The following is a 16,040-nucleotide window of genomic DNA, read 5'->3' on the forward strand; positions in this document are numbered from 1 at the left end:
ATTGAGAATTATTCGAAAATAATGCACACCCAAAGTGGTAATGCGGCAAGACGTGGGTGTGCATTAATTTCCAAATAATTCAAAGACCCGGAGTCAATTATTTTGTTTATACCACAGACATTGCTAATACATTGCTCTTGTGGTTATTTTAAGACATTTGACAGGCCAGGTGTGCAGTTATCGAAAAAAAATGCATACCTGTGGACCATTTCTCATCAGAATAAAGCCTTCAACAGCCCTGTGGTATAAAAGCCATTACCGTATTTTCCGGGCTATAAGTCAAATTTTTTTCATAGTTTGGCTGGTCCTGGAACTTTTAGGGGGTTTTCACACCTGCCTTGTTTAGTTCGGTTGAATCGTACCAGAATTCGATTGCTCAGTTGGTGCAGTTCGTTTGGGCAGGTGAGAATGCGGCAATCCAACTCTGGTGCGCACCAAAAGCGGACCAAACAAGCGGACCGAGACCAGCTTGCAGAGCCTCGGAAATTTTTTGTCTTCGCCGTTTGTAGTGCATTAAACCGTTGTTTTCAAGCCGCATCCGCGATTCATTCTGAAAATGAACAGTTTGTCTAGAGTGCTGTATACAAACAATGTATAACAACCACGGAGACATAATTACAGCGCGCAGACGTCTGTCCATGGTGTCTGCTGTATTATCCTTCTTTTGTTTACTTCCGGGGGTTCCGTTGGAATTTCCCGCACGTTGATTCTGACCAATCGTGAAGCCGTTTAGGAAATACTTTCAAATACATGTGGCCAATGAGTGATGTTGATCTTATCACATGACAGAATTTTGGTTCGTTCCAATTGGTGCGGATCAGAGCAATCAGTGTGGTGTGAAATGGAACCAAATCTGCTAAAAAAGTTACAATGTATAATTTTTTGCTTTTGGTCCGGACCAAATGAACCGAATTACAGATGTGAAAATGCCCTTAGTCAGGTGCAACTTGTATGTCAAAATTAATTCATATGAACCAAGAGAAACCATTATCGTCTACAGCCGTGAGAGTCCGCTCTATGCTGCTCTTGTATTTATGTAATTCAATGGATTCAGTGATGCTGAATGACTTCGGGAGCTTGGTGAAGTTGATTTGGCTTGTCGTGTTAATTTAGCCTATTCAGCCTCTCAGGTATGTTTTGTATGTTATTGTGTATGTGTAAAAAACTGTTCATGTTCCTTTAACATGTACGGACAACTATTTAGGCTGCTGTTCTGTGCTATTGTTTAGTTGAACAACTTGCCTTTCCAGATTAAATGTCTGTTCTGGATTTTGTGAAATTATTTTCTAAATAAACGCAACGTATAATCCGGTGCAATTTATACATGTTTTTCCTCATTTTTGACTGATGCGACTTACGGAGCGACTTCTAGTGCGGAAAATACGGTATATACCTGGAACGATCCAGAATATTTTTTATATAACTTTGACTGTGTTTGGCTAAAAGAAGAAGTCATATACACCAAGGATGGCATGATGGTAGCTAAAATATGGGCTAATTTTTATTTAAGGGTGAACTATTCCTTTGAAAAGACTAAATAATTTTATAAGAACAAAAGTGTAACATAGAGAATTTGCAATAATACCATTTTAGTAATACCAAAAAATGTACTACTGATGTTAAAGAGCACCTATTTCATTGCTAAAAACAACATTATTTTGTGTATTTGGTATAATACACTGTGTTCGCATTATTTTTCACATACCGTACATTTTTGTAGCCCCAGATTTCCTTTTCTTTCTGAAACCCACTGATTCTGTACAAAACTCATTGTGCTGTGTTCCTGGTTGTCCATCTAATGTGTATGTTGTGATTGGCCTGAATACCTCTGACGTCAGCCGGATACATGACGCTCTTTACCATGTTTGAAAGATTCGCTCACAATGTAATGCTAACAGGAGTTAAAGGCGGAGTCCATGATGTTTGAAAGCCAATGTTGATATTTGAAATCACCTAAACAAACACGCCCCTACCCCAATAGAATCTGGACCTTCTGTTGATAGACCCGCCCCACACATACGCAACCCGGCATTTGATTTGATTTGATTGGCTATAAGTGTGTTTTGGTAGTCGGCCCGTCTTCTTTTCCAAAGCGTTTTTCAAACATCGTGGACTCCGCCTTTAACTTACAGGCTGAGTCCGAAGCGGGAGAAATTATGATAATGTCGGTCTTGTCTACATCACCAATCCCAGGAAGTAAACTGTGTCCTACAATCCGTGTGTTTGTTGTAGTCCAAAAAAACAGATTTACGTTGGAGACAATAACTTGCAACATCGTTTACTTTGGGGTTTGTACCTTTTGCATATCGTTAACATGTACTAATACACACCTATACACCAAAGGAAATGTAAAATCGTGAATCGGACAATAGGGGCTCTTTAATGTTATTAACCAAATGTACAAATCCTAAACTAAACTAATGTCAAACACCCAATTTTCAATGAATAACACTGCAGTCTACCCATTTTAATATTAGCAGCATAAAACATTTCAAATACACATATTAAACAACAATCTAAGCCACTCCCTTTCTCCATGTCACACACCTGATCCTCTCTTCTATGCCGTGATTGGACTGTTGCAGAATTTCTCTTTCCTGCTGCAGAGCAGAGATCTCCGCATGCAGTCCTTCTTTATGAGCAGAAAACTCCTCCTTTTGGACATATAAAAACAAAGACAGGGATTGATAGGAAGATAGATGCATAGATTATTCAGGGGTACATGAAGTGGATTGTTTGCTAGGTAAATGTTGATGTCTCTGTTCAGAATCCTCCAATTATTTCATCTTCTTAGATCTGCTGAGATCAGCGCATCTTTGTGCTGCCATAAGGGCCTTCCATATGTGTGTGTGTGTGTGTGTGTGTGTGTGATGGAGTGCTGCGGTGACAGAAAGGGACACTATTGCCACACTGAGTCAGATGGAAGCGTGTGTTGAGCAAGCAAGAACGAGTACCTGTAATTGCTGCATGCTGCTGTGTGCGATCTCCAGTTCCTCTCTTAACCGCATGCACTCCAGGCAGCACGCAGACCGCCGCTCCACCTCTGCGCTCTCCCTCTTTCTTTGTTTTATCCTTTCTCTCTCCTCCTCTCTTTCACTCTCCAGTGTCTGAATTACCCCCTCCAATTTCGCTATCTGCAAGCCAGAGAAAATCATGTTTGAAGACCTTTAAAACCATATAATAGCTGTAATAATACTGTACGTCATTTATGGGGCCCATCTTTCAAAAAATTGACTTTGAAATCAATCTTCCAATCAAACATTCCAACACCGAGTTTCTCAAAGATTGCCCCTTTCAGGAATTGAACCTTAAACTTTATGGTTACCTGATGCACTAAACTTTGCACTAACCGTGTATTATAGCCTTTAAATCAAGGTATTTAAGTTGACTTAGAAGTGGCCTATAAAACAAACGGCTGTCATCTAAAATATAGCAGGAGCTGTGATGATTCATGCTATGATGTGACACAGCAATAAAACAACACTCTCTTCTTCTTTCCCTCTATCACTTGTTAAGTACTAGTTTGCGATCATAACCCAATTTCAAGCCTGCTGGCAGATTTAGCATTAGCCGAATCCCTTTCCCTAGGGTAGTACAAATGTTATTTTTGCTATCTCATTTATCATGGTCATCTGGAGAGCTCTGGGGCTCACAGTCTGTGTCTAACCTCTTTTTTCTGACTCTCATACCAGAGCCTTTGTTTGGCCAGGGATCTGTGAACAGCTCTACATTACTACTTAACCTGAAGACATCAGAAAACATTATTGTGGCCTTAAACTATCTTAATAGCTAGTAATTAGTTATGAATACTTTCAATAGTGAGATTTTGTTTAACTTTTATTACTAAAAAACTCAATAGGGGAGAGCGGGGTAAGTTGTTACACTGTTCATAACGCCAACACTAGAGGCTCTATCTCAAAAATCAAATAGCCACTTTGTGTGACGACGACTTCTATAGTCAACTTTGTGTTAACATGTGGTCACCCTTACGAAAATCAACCATGGTCTTACTACAGTTAAATAAAAAAAAACTATGGTTACTGTAGTAAAACTATGGCAACCACAAAATAACCATGGTTTTGGCAACCATGGTTTTCAAAAACCACAGTTGAACCATGGTTAGTGTAGTAAGATCATGGTTTTGCTAATAGTAATCAATACAGCAAAAAAACTAAGGGCAGGATCGCTCTAATCTTACGTTTGCACACGTTGGCTTAAAAAGTAAAAATTGCACTTTTTATGCAATACAACTTTGTTAGTGTAGGTATAAATGTTAAAAATGATTATTTTGCACAAAATAGAGGAGACAATACTTTAGCTGACGTGCTATGTTGAGCAAACCCTGAGATTCAGCCAACATTAGCACACTTGTTAGTTTGGGGAAAGTTGTCTCAATGACTTTGGGGCAAGTCGTCACATGCTTTTCACAATACGTATTGTATTTGGCACCACAATGCAGGGTTAACCCCACAAAAGCAGGACCAGCAGGGTTTCATAATTTCAGGGATAACCCCAAAGTTTAGATAAGAAAGTTGTTAAATAATGTCTCTGTTAATGTTAATACTGCTATTCTTTTGACTCAATTCCTGTTATCCATCAAGGTAATGTTACAAAAATCAAATATTTTCCTTTAATATATGGAAAATACGTTTTTTTCATTACATGTAAACTAATATTTTGTTAGTCCTTAACTACAATAAATCCCTATTACGTTTTAATTTAAGTTAAAATTGCAACCCTGTTACCCATTGTGGAGCAAGTTTTTGTTATTATTTTTTATTCCAATGTTTATTGGCTTAAACTTTGAACTAAAAGAACTGACTAAAGGTCCCGTTCTTTCTGTGTTTTTGAAGCTTTGATTGTGGTTACAGTGCGCAATATAACGTGTGTTCATGTTTCGTGTGAAAAAATCCAGTATTTTTCACACACTTTACTTATATACTGCTGTATTCACTGTCCTAAAAACAGGCTGATGTCTTCCTTACTCTATAAAGTCCTTCCTTCAGAAATACGTAATAAGTTTTGATTGTGAAGTTTGTTTAGTGTGTTGTGATTTGACAGCAGCTTAGCTTGCCGTTAGCTTAGCTGGCGACTGACGTATTCCTGTGGGCGGAGTTTAGTCACAAAACTGTTCTAGTGACGTCATTAAAGCAGGTAATACAGGGCTGTAGTCCAAACCAGCCGTTCACTGAAGGCTTTGAAAGGCGAATATATATTTTGCCTGGCAGTGAACTTTGAGCTTTTTAATTTTACAGGTATTATTTATGCTATTATAGAAACATTACATACTAACTAGGGTTTAAAAAATAAGATCAGGAAGAACGTGACATTTAAGGCTTTAAACTAATAGAACTGACCTGAAAATAGAATGAATAGCTAATATTTAGGTTTTTGAAGATTTTGCATCTTTAGCTTTTTTACTTTATTAGGTAAAAGTAAAAAATTACATTTGTGCCATATATTGTTAACCAATTGTACAAAGTGGAATATACTCATATCCAAGACTTTTTAAAAAGAAACGCTTAATCACAAAATGTTCCTGTGTAGTATATTGTGTGTGATCTTATCTCTGTGTTGGACAGTTGTAGTTGTTGGTGTAGCTCTGCTCTTTCTGTCTCTAAACTCTGTCTCTCTTCTTGACTGGCTTTCATCTGCTCCTCAGCCTGCATTAAAGCCAACATAATGTTGATATGGTCAGTGATCTCTCAAGATCATCTCTCTCTTTACTTAAAAAGAAACCAAATATATAAGCTATTGCATCTGTCTGCTGTACTATGTATACCATTGCAGTTACTAGTGTCTTTGTTTAATGGGGGCAATTTTAATAACACTTATAACAAGTTTTTTTACTTTAATCTACATAAAATTGAAGTCACTTGAAGTAATCCTGCAATCTTGGACTGCTTTCAGTTTGTGTAGCAACCAATCGTAATTTAATTGTACGTGACCATTTTCCACTTTTCTTTATGGACTAAACTTCTGGCTGCTTCTTGTAATAGGACTCCTAAAACATCTGTAATGTGACCCTGGACCACAAAACCAGTCATAAGTTGCACGGATATATTTGTAGCAATATTGTGTCAAAAATCATTAGGATTATTATGTAAAGATTATTTTTCATGAAGATATTTTTAAATGTTGTATCATAAAAATGTAATTAGTAGTCATATGTGTTGCTAAGGACTTTATTTAAAGGGGCACTCCACTATTTTTGAAAATATGCCCATTTTCCAGCTCCTCTAGAGTTTTTTTACCGTTTTGAAATCCTTTCAGCTGATCTCCGGGTCTGGACCACTTTTAGCATAGCTTAGCATAATCCATTGAATCTGATTAGACCATTAGCATCGCGTTAAAAAATAACCAACGAGTTTGGATATTTTTCCTATTTAAAACTTGACTTCTGTAGTTACATGACTGACAAAACATTTTTTTTTTTCTAGGAACTATTCTCTCATTCTGGTGTAATAATCAAGGACCTTGCTGCCGTAACATGGCTGCAGGAGGTGCAATGATATTACGCACTGCTCGAAAATAGTCCCCTGCTATTGATAGTTACTGAGGGGACTATTTTTGGCTGTAGTCCCCTGCCATTTAAAGTTACTAATGGGACTATTTTCGGCTGCTGCGTAATATCATTGCGCCTCCTGCAGCCATGTTACAGCAGCTAAGTCCTTGATTATTACACCAGAATAAGGTGAATGGATTCCAAAACAGTATAAATCAAATATTTAACTCTAGGAGGCTGTTTACACTTGGCATTAACATGCGTTTTCGTCGATCGGATCACAAGTGGACGACGTTAATGCCAGGTGTAGACGGTGTTCAAAACGTTTTGAGCTCGTCCACTTTCGACCACTTTCAACCACATCCAGAGGTAGTCAAAACCACTTTCGATCGGATCGCTTTGGAGTTGCGGAACGCACATGTGGTTGAATGTGTTCGAACAGCCACACGCAACCGCCTTCTCTCCGCCCATTTATCTTATCTGAGGTATTAAACACAAGTTTTACTTCTTTTTTTTTTACTTCTGGCGTGATTCGTGAACATACGTGAACAGTGCTATTTTTAGCCATTCATTGATAAAACTAAATCGGCTGATCTCCGTAGTTTTGTTTTGAAAGCGTGTGAAAGTTGCGCAATCCTATTTCATCAATTGCGCTGAAAATTCAGAGAAAGCTCTAACATATACACTAACAAAACATTGTGCAGCATGTTTACTTGCTAAACAAGCAGTGGACTCCGACATAATATTAGTTTGCGTCCATATAAACTCATAATTACTCCCGCTCGGGTTTAAATGACAGCAGAGAGACTCGCCCACCGTCTCACAGATCACCCCCTCACAGTATTCAGGACAGAAGCAGTCGAAAGTGGACAAAAGAGACCGATTTAAATACCAGGTGTAAACGTAATGTGTCTCTCTCGTCCACTTGTGATCCGATCGATGAAAACACATCTTAATACCAAGTGTAAACAGCCCCTAGGGGAGCTGGAAAATGAGTATATTTATATAAATGAGTGTCCCTTTAAATAACTTTAAGGTGATTTTCTCAATATTTAGATTTTTCTGCACCAGATTTTAAAATAGTTGTATCTTGGCCAAATGAAATAAAATAAATGGAAAACTTATTTTTCAGCTTTTAAATTATGTATAAATTTCCATTTCTAAAAATGACCAATCTGACCTTCATGACTGGTCACATATAAATTAACTGTTATGAATTGATGTCTAATTTCTGAGGGACTGAATGAAGTCAAAGTTCACCTAAAATCTAAATTCTGTCATGACTTGTTGTCTTTCACACAATGAAAGTAAATGGTGACAACGGCCTATTGATAAATTCAAAATAGACCAAACAGATTATACAATGACGTGAGGAGTTGGATTTATTTAAGGGAAACTATCAATGAAGGTTAGTACATCGACACTTTTGTCATGAAAAATTAGCATTTTCCGCTGGAGCGTGCTTTTGTACCTGCTCTGTCTTCTTCTTCTCTGCATCCAGCATTGCGTGAGCATGCCGTAGTTCACTGGCATGTTTGCGTATGACTTCTTCCAGGGCTTTCCGAAGTTGCTCTTTCAACCTTATTTTCTCTTCGTCCATCTTTTGCTGCACCTGTTTCTTCTCCTCTTCCAGCTCTTGTCTATCATTCTGACGTTCTTTCTCCACCTCCTGCTGAAGGCGTCTGATCTCTTCAGTATGAGCACGCTGCAGCTCCAGACGCATAGAGGACAGAGCATCAGCATGCTAAAGCACAAACACACACATTTTTCATGATATAAAACCTCAAATGATGCTTTCAGGATAAAAACACATAGTTGAGGTGTCAGCAGAGATGTTTTAAAATTGGTTGATGCACATAGAAATGCTTTTAAAGGAACATATCACATTTAGCCAGGCACGCCACAGTATTTCACCATTGAATTGTTTGTGCTCATATATCAGAATAGCTGTAGTAAACAGCAGAGGCTGGATTTAAAGCTGAGTAAACACTGTGCGATTTATGTCTGTGCCAGATTTCACGGATTGCAAGTGATTTATTTCATCCTAGGACAAAATCATTCGGTTTTTGTCTTTGATTAGTTGTCTTTGCAAAGCCCTTAAGCTTTGAAGGTTCTGTCACATACATTTAAAATGATGGCTACCTAATGATGAAACCAATAGGAGCACAACAATTTATTACTTATGTGTGTGTGTGTCTAAAACCATTCCGCTATGGAACAAAAATGGTTATTTATTGTTCCCTTCAAATTATAATCCTATTATGTTAAATGCTCATTTGCAAGTCGCTTTGGATAAAAGCGTCTGCTGAATGAATAAATGTAAATGTACCATCAACATTATTTGCAGTTTGCTTTTTGCTTAGCCACAACTGACTATAATTTTAAATTTTCCAACATAACTTTTCTTTCTTCTTGTCTAGGCACACCATTATCTGATGCGCTACATTAAAGCTTGTGTACGGTATAATTTTATTTTGGTGTATGAGAATGTGAAAGCAGGCATTGTCAACACCAAGTTGTTTGAAGCAAAGCTAGGTATTTATGTAAATTGTAGTTTGACAAAAAACATGAATGAAAATCGCCAGGGTCATATTGTACAGTAAGTAAAGTGTAAATGAAAGAGTGACAATTAAAGAAAAAAAACACAGTTTTTCAATATTTTACAATGTTCTTACCAAATCTTAGACGAATTGTTACATCTTTATCTTTTTCAATGCGTGTACAGTGCGTCGTGAATGTGTTAGCATTTAGCCTAGCCCCATTTATTCCTTAGGATCCAAACATGATTAGTTACACGAGTAAGTATGGTGTCACAAAATAAAACGTGGTGATTTTTTTAAGCGGATAAAAATTAGACCTATATTGTATGGCGGAAGAGCACTTAGTTTGCAGCACTTCAACCTCAGAGTGCAGTAACATCATTACTCCTGACTACTTGAACGAGAGGGGGAGTTCTCAGGAGTGATGATGTTACTGCACCTGAGGTCAAAGTGCTGTAAACTAAGTGCTCTTCCGCCATAAAATATAGTTCTCATTTTTTAACCAACTTAAAAAATCGCCACGTTTTATTTTGTGCCACCATACTTGTGTATCTCCTCATGTGACAAGTATTTAAATAGGGAAAACATAGAAGTGTTTGGTGGCTTCTAAATTCATCCCTGTTTGGATCCTAATGCTGCGTTCACACCAGCCGTGGTAGAGGCATCAAGCGCAAGTGATTTCAATGTTAAGTCAATGTGAAGACGCGTCAACGCGCGTCTGGAGATCTCGCGGCCCGAATTAGATATTTAGCGCAGCGCGGTAGACACGATTCCGATTCCGTGTCTAGTTAGCGCGAATTGAGCATTGCCGCGGCAAACGCGCGAGCTGAAAATGTTTAACTTTGGCAAAAAACGTGCTGCGTTAACCAATCAGGAGCTTGATCAAGTAGTGACGTGATTACAGTCGCAGAAGCCCCTTCCATGACGCAAATTTCTGCCTGAATGCCTTGATGACTAGAATTTCACTCGCGAATGAAGCGAGTGAACTTAAAATGTTCAAGCGGCAAACTATACGCGGTAAACACGAATTTGACACCTCAAACGCAGCTGGTATGAACCCATAATTAGAAATGAATGCTAGGCTAAATGCTAACACATTCACGGCGTGCTGTACAAAGATTAAGTGCACGCATTGATAAACGATAGGGATGTATTCATTATTCTAATTTGAGGTAAAAACATAGCAAAATAGTGAAAAATGTTGGTGTTTTTTTAAAGGACAAGTTCTGTATTTTACACTTAAAGCCCTGTTTTCAGATTGTTTATGATGAAATAGAACGGTTTTGACTGGACATTTGGATATATGATGCTGGCCTGGTGTTTCTTGTATCACCTCCCACCTCTATAATGGGTTTATAGGTGCACAGGAACAATCCTTCCTAAAATGCATTAAACTTTCATTTACAAAGACGTGAAACTCACCGAGTGGTCAGGGGTGTTCACTGATATGCTCACACAAAAATCGCCGCAAAAGACGCATTCCAACAGGTTTTATCGTAGTTTTGTCCAACTCCATTGACTTGTATTAGATGTGCTGTGAGGTACGGTATTACTCCGCGCCGGGAACCTTGTTTGTGTTCTTGCAATTGGCAAAGGCGGATTATCGCCACCACCTGGGCTGGAGTGTCTATTATTTAAGCTCTCAGCGGAAGAACATACTGGTGTGAGGCGTTTGGAAAAATAGGTCCACAAGTTAACAACGAATGCTAAAACACCTGTTGGAAAGCATCTTTTGCTGCGATTTTTGTATATAATTTCTTCCGTTGTGTTTAACCCAAGTTAATGTCTGCTTCCACAATGTTAAATAATATATATATATATATATTATAAATTATATTTTAGTGACTGAGGGTAAAGCTCTGGCCCGATTGGGCAAGGGACATTACTTTTTACTGGGCCGAATGTCTCTCATGCTTGCCCCGGGCCACCGGGCAGTCCTTTATGTTGAGCCCTGAGTATCTACTGTTTTAACGGTTGATGAGTGGGTATTTCGTCTAATTCAGTACATACTGTCACAGTATGCGATTTTCGGACGCAGCGTAAGTGATGCATTTGAACGTGTGGGCGTGGCTTGCCTGTTTGAGCATGCGGGCGTGGTCATTAGAACGGCCACTGTTTTGAAGCTCCAGCTCTTTGTTTCTAATGTTGAGACGACTGAGTTGAGCCCTTAGTTCGTCCACCTCTGCAGAGACCCTGACCTGAGAGGAACTCTGACTCATTAACTCCTCTGCAGAAAATCACAAACAAGCACACAAGCACACAAGCATAAGGATGATAAGATCATTAGAGACAGAAGAATCAGTAAACTAAAGCTGGTAATCATAACTGTCATATGACAAAAACAATCATTTCAGCGGAGATGTAAATAGCAACAATGGAACAATTGCATCAAACTAACTGTGAACAATCATTGCTGAAATAGAAATGTCGGCTTATTGACTACTAAAGGATTTAGATATATTGATGATGTTTAATTACAGGAACGTACAGCATGCTGCTCACAACATCGAGAAAATGGGTTAGATTCCAAAGGGAAAACACTAATTGTGAATAATGACGTTTATTATGCCATAAACATGGTTTACGGGGACACAGGAAGTGTTTGTGTGTGTTTTATATGAGAGGTGGATCTAAAACTTAAAGTTGGATCTCTGTAAATTTTTTAGCCTATTATATTATTTTTAGCCTCTAAAGAGGGTGAAAATAATGCTGATCATTTTTGGCAGAGTACGACAGTATAGATCCTGATGACCTAATGTTTTTGGCATAGTCACAGTTTGATCTAGTGAGCTGCAACTCACTATCGTAGACTTTGGGATTTGTAACTTTGCAGATTGTTAGCATGTACTAACACACATTTACACACTAAAAGAAATGTAAAATCATGAAACGGAAAATAGGGGCTCTTTAACATCTATGTATTTAAAAAAAACTTTTATCCAAAACGACTTACAGGAATACAAGAAGCGATTCATCTTGAAGGAAAACACCACCGTTTTTCAATATTTTACTATGTTCTATAGGGCTGGGCGATTAATCGAAAAATAACCGAAACCGAAATTCAGAACCTCTAACCGGCATTATTTTATCATGTCGGTTATTTCGGTTTTTAATCCTGTTAATACTTTCCCTTTAAAAACAAACTGCTGCGTGTGATGTTGCGTAACTCCGCCCCGTCCTGTCAGTGGCACAGCGAAACATGGAGGAGAACTCAAACACTGTTTAACTGAGCAGCAGGATCATCTAGTGCCCAAAAGAAGCACAGTACTTTTTTTTTAAGAAGTACTCGCGAATGTGCAGGCACCTGTGACAAAAATACGGAATGCGCGATTGGGTTTTTACCGCACACGCGCTCAGTTTAATCTACCGATGGGTCTCTAAGCAGCCCGGGTAATGTCATCACATCTCACCAGTCCCGGCGCCATGGGCGGGCTTTAGGGGGCCGGGCCCGCCCTGTGAGTCACTAGTGCCCGCCCTGGACGAACCTGCGGTCTCCCTTCACCTGTTCACCAGCTCCATGTTTTTATCAATAGGCCACTGTTATTAATTAAAGTTATTGTTTTGTACACATATAACTCATGAATAAAAATAAAAATGTGTTTGGTCTGATTTAAAAAATATATATATTTTAAACGAATTTGATTGGTTTGTCAGTAGTGAGCGCGGAAATGTTTGGTTGTTTGCTAAGCGCGCCACCGCTTAATGTTAAGACACGATTGAGTGCTGCCTGCAGTGAGACTGACACGTTATGGTTCTGCTGTTATCTTTCACTATTTTCGCTGCTGAAACAACAAAAACAGTCAATATTGCGTCTAAAATGTAAGTGGCTTAATATTAATTACTTGTAGTGAACTGTCATTAAATCTGTCACATTTTCAACCGTGATATGATGCTGCTTAACTGTATCATGTTATTAAAAAATCCAAATTTTTACCGCAGTATGTTTAACCCACTTTGTTAACACACTTTGTGTTTGCTGTGCTTATTTGTTTAACTTTGCGTTTTTACATTATGCACTTTCGGTCGCCTTTGATTAAAGGATGCAGAATCATCATCCTGTTTTGGTGATTGTTATTGGCGTTTTTAATCAGACTAGACTACTTGTTCGGTCGAGTAAGTAAAATTCTCTTTCACTTGGCCTTTTAAAAAATCCACTTGTCTCTGATATTAACCGGACAAGCGTTGATGTCAAGCCCTGTGACGTGTTTTATTTGCGTTTAGATTGCTTCAGTAAGCTAGGTCCAATCTTTACGACTTCTCCGTATTGCGTTAATGGAGAGGTATGTTAGTTCTTCCTCGCTTTTTTTTGTCCACTTAATGCATAACTGATGATATTATGCATTGCAGTGACGTTGCTCTCATTTGTGCCCCCCCTAAAAAATGAAATGCCCGTCCGTGAATTTGTGTCTGGCGCCGGTGTTGTGTCGAAGTCTGTTCCCCCTATGTTCCCCCTATTTTTCCCTTCAGTGTAGTGTTTTTATGGCGTTTTTATCACTTTATAGGTTTTATTATTTATATATTTAAAGTTTTAATGGCTACTGAGATGTATATGTGTGGATTTCTGTAATGTATCTGTATTGTTCTTAATGGTAAGTCAATTATTTTTACAGTATGAATCATATTATATGTATAATATTTATTTAATTATGTATGCAAACATTACATTTTTAAAACAACCAGTAAAGGAAAAAAAAGAAAAAGACAGGCTATATTTTAAAGAAATACCCTAATAGAAAACTGTCAAATGTATGAAATATTTAATAAATTGTATTATAAAATACATGATATTATGTCTTTTTAGTATAACCAATTCAAATCTTTAATCTTTCGAAATGTAACGTGATGAAAACGCTATAAAAGCACTACACTAAAGGGAAACATAGGGGGAACTGAGTTCGACACAACACCTGGTCTGCATCTCACTCACTCAAAACCGCGAAAAGGCGCCCGCGTGAGTTTAATTAGACACTTCAGAGATGACGGAGAGAGAGAACGGGAAAACTTCTAGTCTACATTAACACCAAAAGCATTACAGATGAGAATAAATGGCTTAGACATCAGTGCCCAGTTAAGAAAAAATTGATTGAATACAAGAAACGTGTAAAGGATACAGTCCAAGTATGTATTTTGCCCTACTCATCTCATTACAATATGCTATCTGGATACAACTTATTATGTATGTATCTTATGTCTATAATTAGTCATGGGGGTTGTATGATTCTTTGGTTCATAACTTCCCATTCTGAAAGTTTCATCAATTGTACATAATGACATGCAACATCTGCATAGAGTTAAGTCTATTTAATATTTTTCAGTAATGCAGTTATTTTGGGAAAAATGTGAATAATTGCATTGCAGGCTGATTTAAGGTGTGCCCTAAACTTTCCAACCTTGTCAGGGAACTATGAGGCAAAAAAATAATCGTTTAGACAAATTAATACATACCTATCTTTTTTCAATACGTGCACTTAATCTTTGTACAGCGCGTTGTGAAGTGTTAGCATTTAGCCTAGCCCCATTCATTCCTTAGGATCCAAACAGGGATGAATTTAGAAGCCACCAAACACTTCCATGTTTTCCCTATTTTAAGACTGTTACGTGAATAGGTACGAGTAAGTACGGTGGCACAAAATAAAACGTGGGGATTTTTTAAGCGGATAAAGAATGAGAACTATATTGTATGGTGGAAGAGCACTTAGTTTGCAGCACTTCGACCTTGAGCACTGTAATATTGACGGAGGTCTGAGCAAGAGGGGGAGGAGTCAGGAGTGATGATGTTATAGAGGGTATGCATATGACGTCACCGTCAGCGAGAGGGACTGCAGTTACGCCCACTGAGTGGCAAAAGACAGAGCAGCAGCATTTGAGTTCAGCGTGACATCGACGAAAACATGGTGAAAACTCGTCTAAATGGGAAAAAGCTGTTTTGCGATAGACTGTACTAACAGATTAACAAGATTTCGGAGCTATCGTTTTACAGACTGCCAAAAACCACCGAAAGGAGAAGTAAATTGATCGTTCATGCCAAAGTCCACAGACCACAGGTGGGTTGATAAGCTGGGTGACTATCAAGCAGAGGTTTTACTTTCTACTTAAACATATTTTTTCAAGTATTTTGTATTTTACCCGTGTTTTTCTTTGGAAAACACATTCCAAAGCATATTATCATAATTTTGATACTATTACATTTCATAAATTCACGTGTTTGTTTTACATTTAATAAGTACATTAACGTACTTTCACTCAAGTAAAAGTACACAATTCTAATGTAATTAGGTATTAAATTAATTTTAATATGCAATATTAAAGGAACAGTATGTAGGATTGTGGCCAAAACGGGTATTGCAATCACAAAACGTGTGGCCAAAACCAGTACTGGAATCACACAACTGGTGGCCAATACACAAAATGACAACATAAACATCAGTTGAGGGCTGCAACTCCACTTTTTAAATGACAATATCCTGTCCATACCACTGTTGTCAGTGATATAAGTATTTGAAATGAAAATGTTTCTTAATGTCTAGTGACATATCAGGGCCATTTTATGATTAATTGATATAAATTTCTTACATACTGTTCCTTTAAAGAATACACAGTGTGATTCTATGCTTTAGAATGTAGTGAAGTAAAAAATTTTCCCAATACAAACATCCTAATAAAGCACAGAGGCTTGGAAAATGTTACTAATGTTACTAAGTATTGTCCACCTCTGCTATCAAGTCCAACTAAATTCAATTTAAGCTGATAATAGTCAGTTTTACTGGCATTTTCGCAGCAGCCCCTATAAAAACCAGCCATTTTGTTGCACGTTTTGCCACTCAACCAAGCGAGCTCTCGCGTGGTCACGTGGAAAAGTGACGTCAATATATACCCTCTATTGTGTGCCGAGGTGGAAGTGCTGATTTATTTATCTTATGTGAAATGTGAGCTAAACTTGATTCATTTATTCAACATATCATTTCAACATTTTACATTTGACATTGCTAGTATTA

General features: G+C 37.9%; 1 protein-coding gene across 2 annotated transcripts in view; it reads right to left on the reverse strand.

Annotated features, from left to right (window-relative positions):
- fam184b (family with sequence similarity 184 member B) overlaps positions 1-16,040 on the reverse strand; it is a 52,243-nt gene that overhangs the window by 10,696 nt on the left and 25,507 nt on the right. For both annotated transcript variants that reach the window (XM_073864333.1, XM_073864332.1), the window contains exons 5-9: positions 11,121-11,272; positions 7,977-8,249; positions 5,565-5,663; positions 2,955-3,131; positions 2,548-2,654 (exon numbers count right to left, since the gene is read on the reverse strand). In XM_073864333.1, the coding sequence (XP_073720434.1) occupies positions 2,548-2,654; positions 2,955-3,131; positions 5,565-5,663; positions 7,977-8,249; positions 11,121-11,272 (808 nt within the window). The remainder of the gene's footprint in view (positions 1-2,547; positions 2,655-2,954; positions 3,132-5,564; positions 5,664-7,976; positions 8,250-11,120; positions 11,273-16,040) is intronic.

This window comes from Misgurnus anguillicaudatus, chromosome 3 (genome assembly GCF_027580225.2).
Source record: "Misgurnus anguillicaudatus chromosome 3, ASM2758022v2, whole genome shotgun sequence".
NCBI classification, from domain to species: domain Eukaryota; kingdom Metazoa; phylum Chordata; class Actinopteri; order Cypriniformes; family Cobitidae; genus Misgurnus; species Misgurnus anguillicaudatus.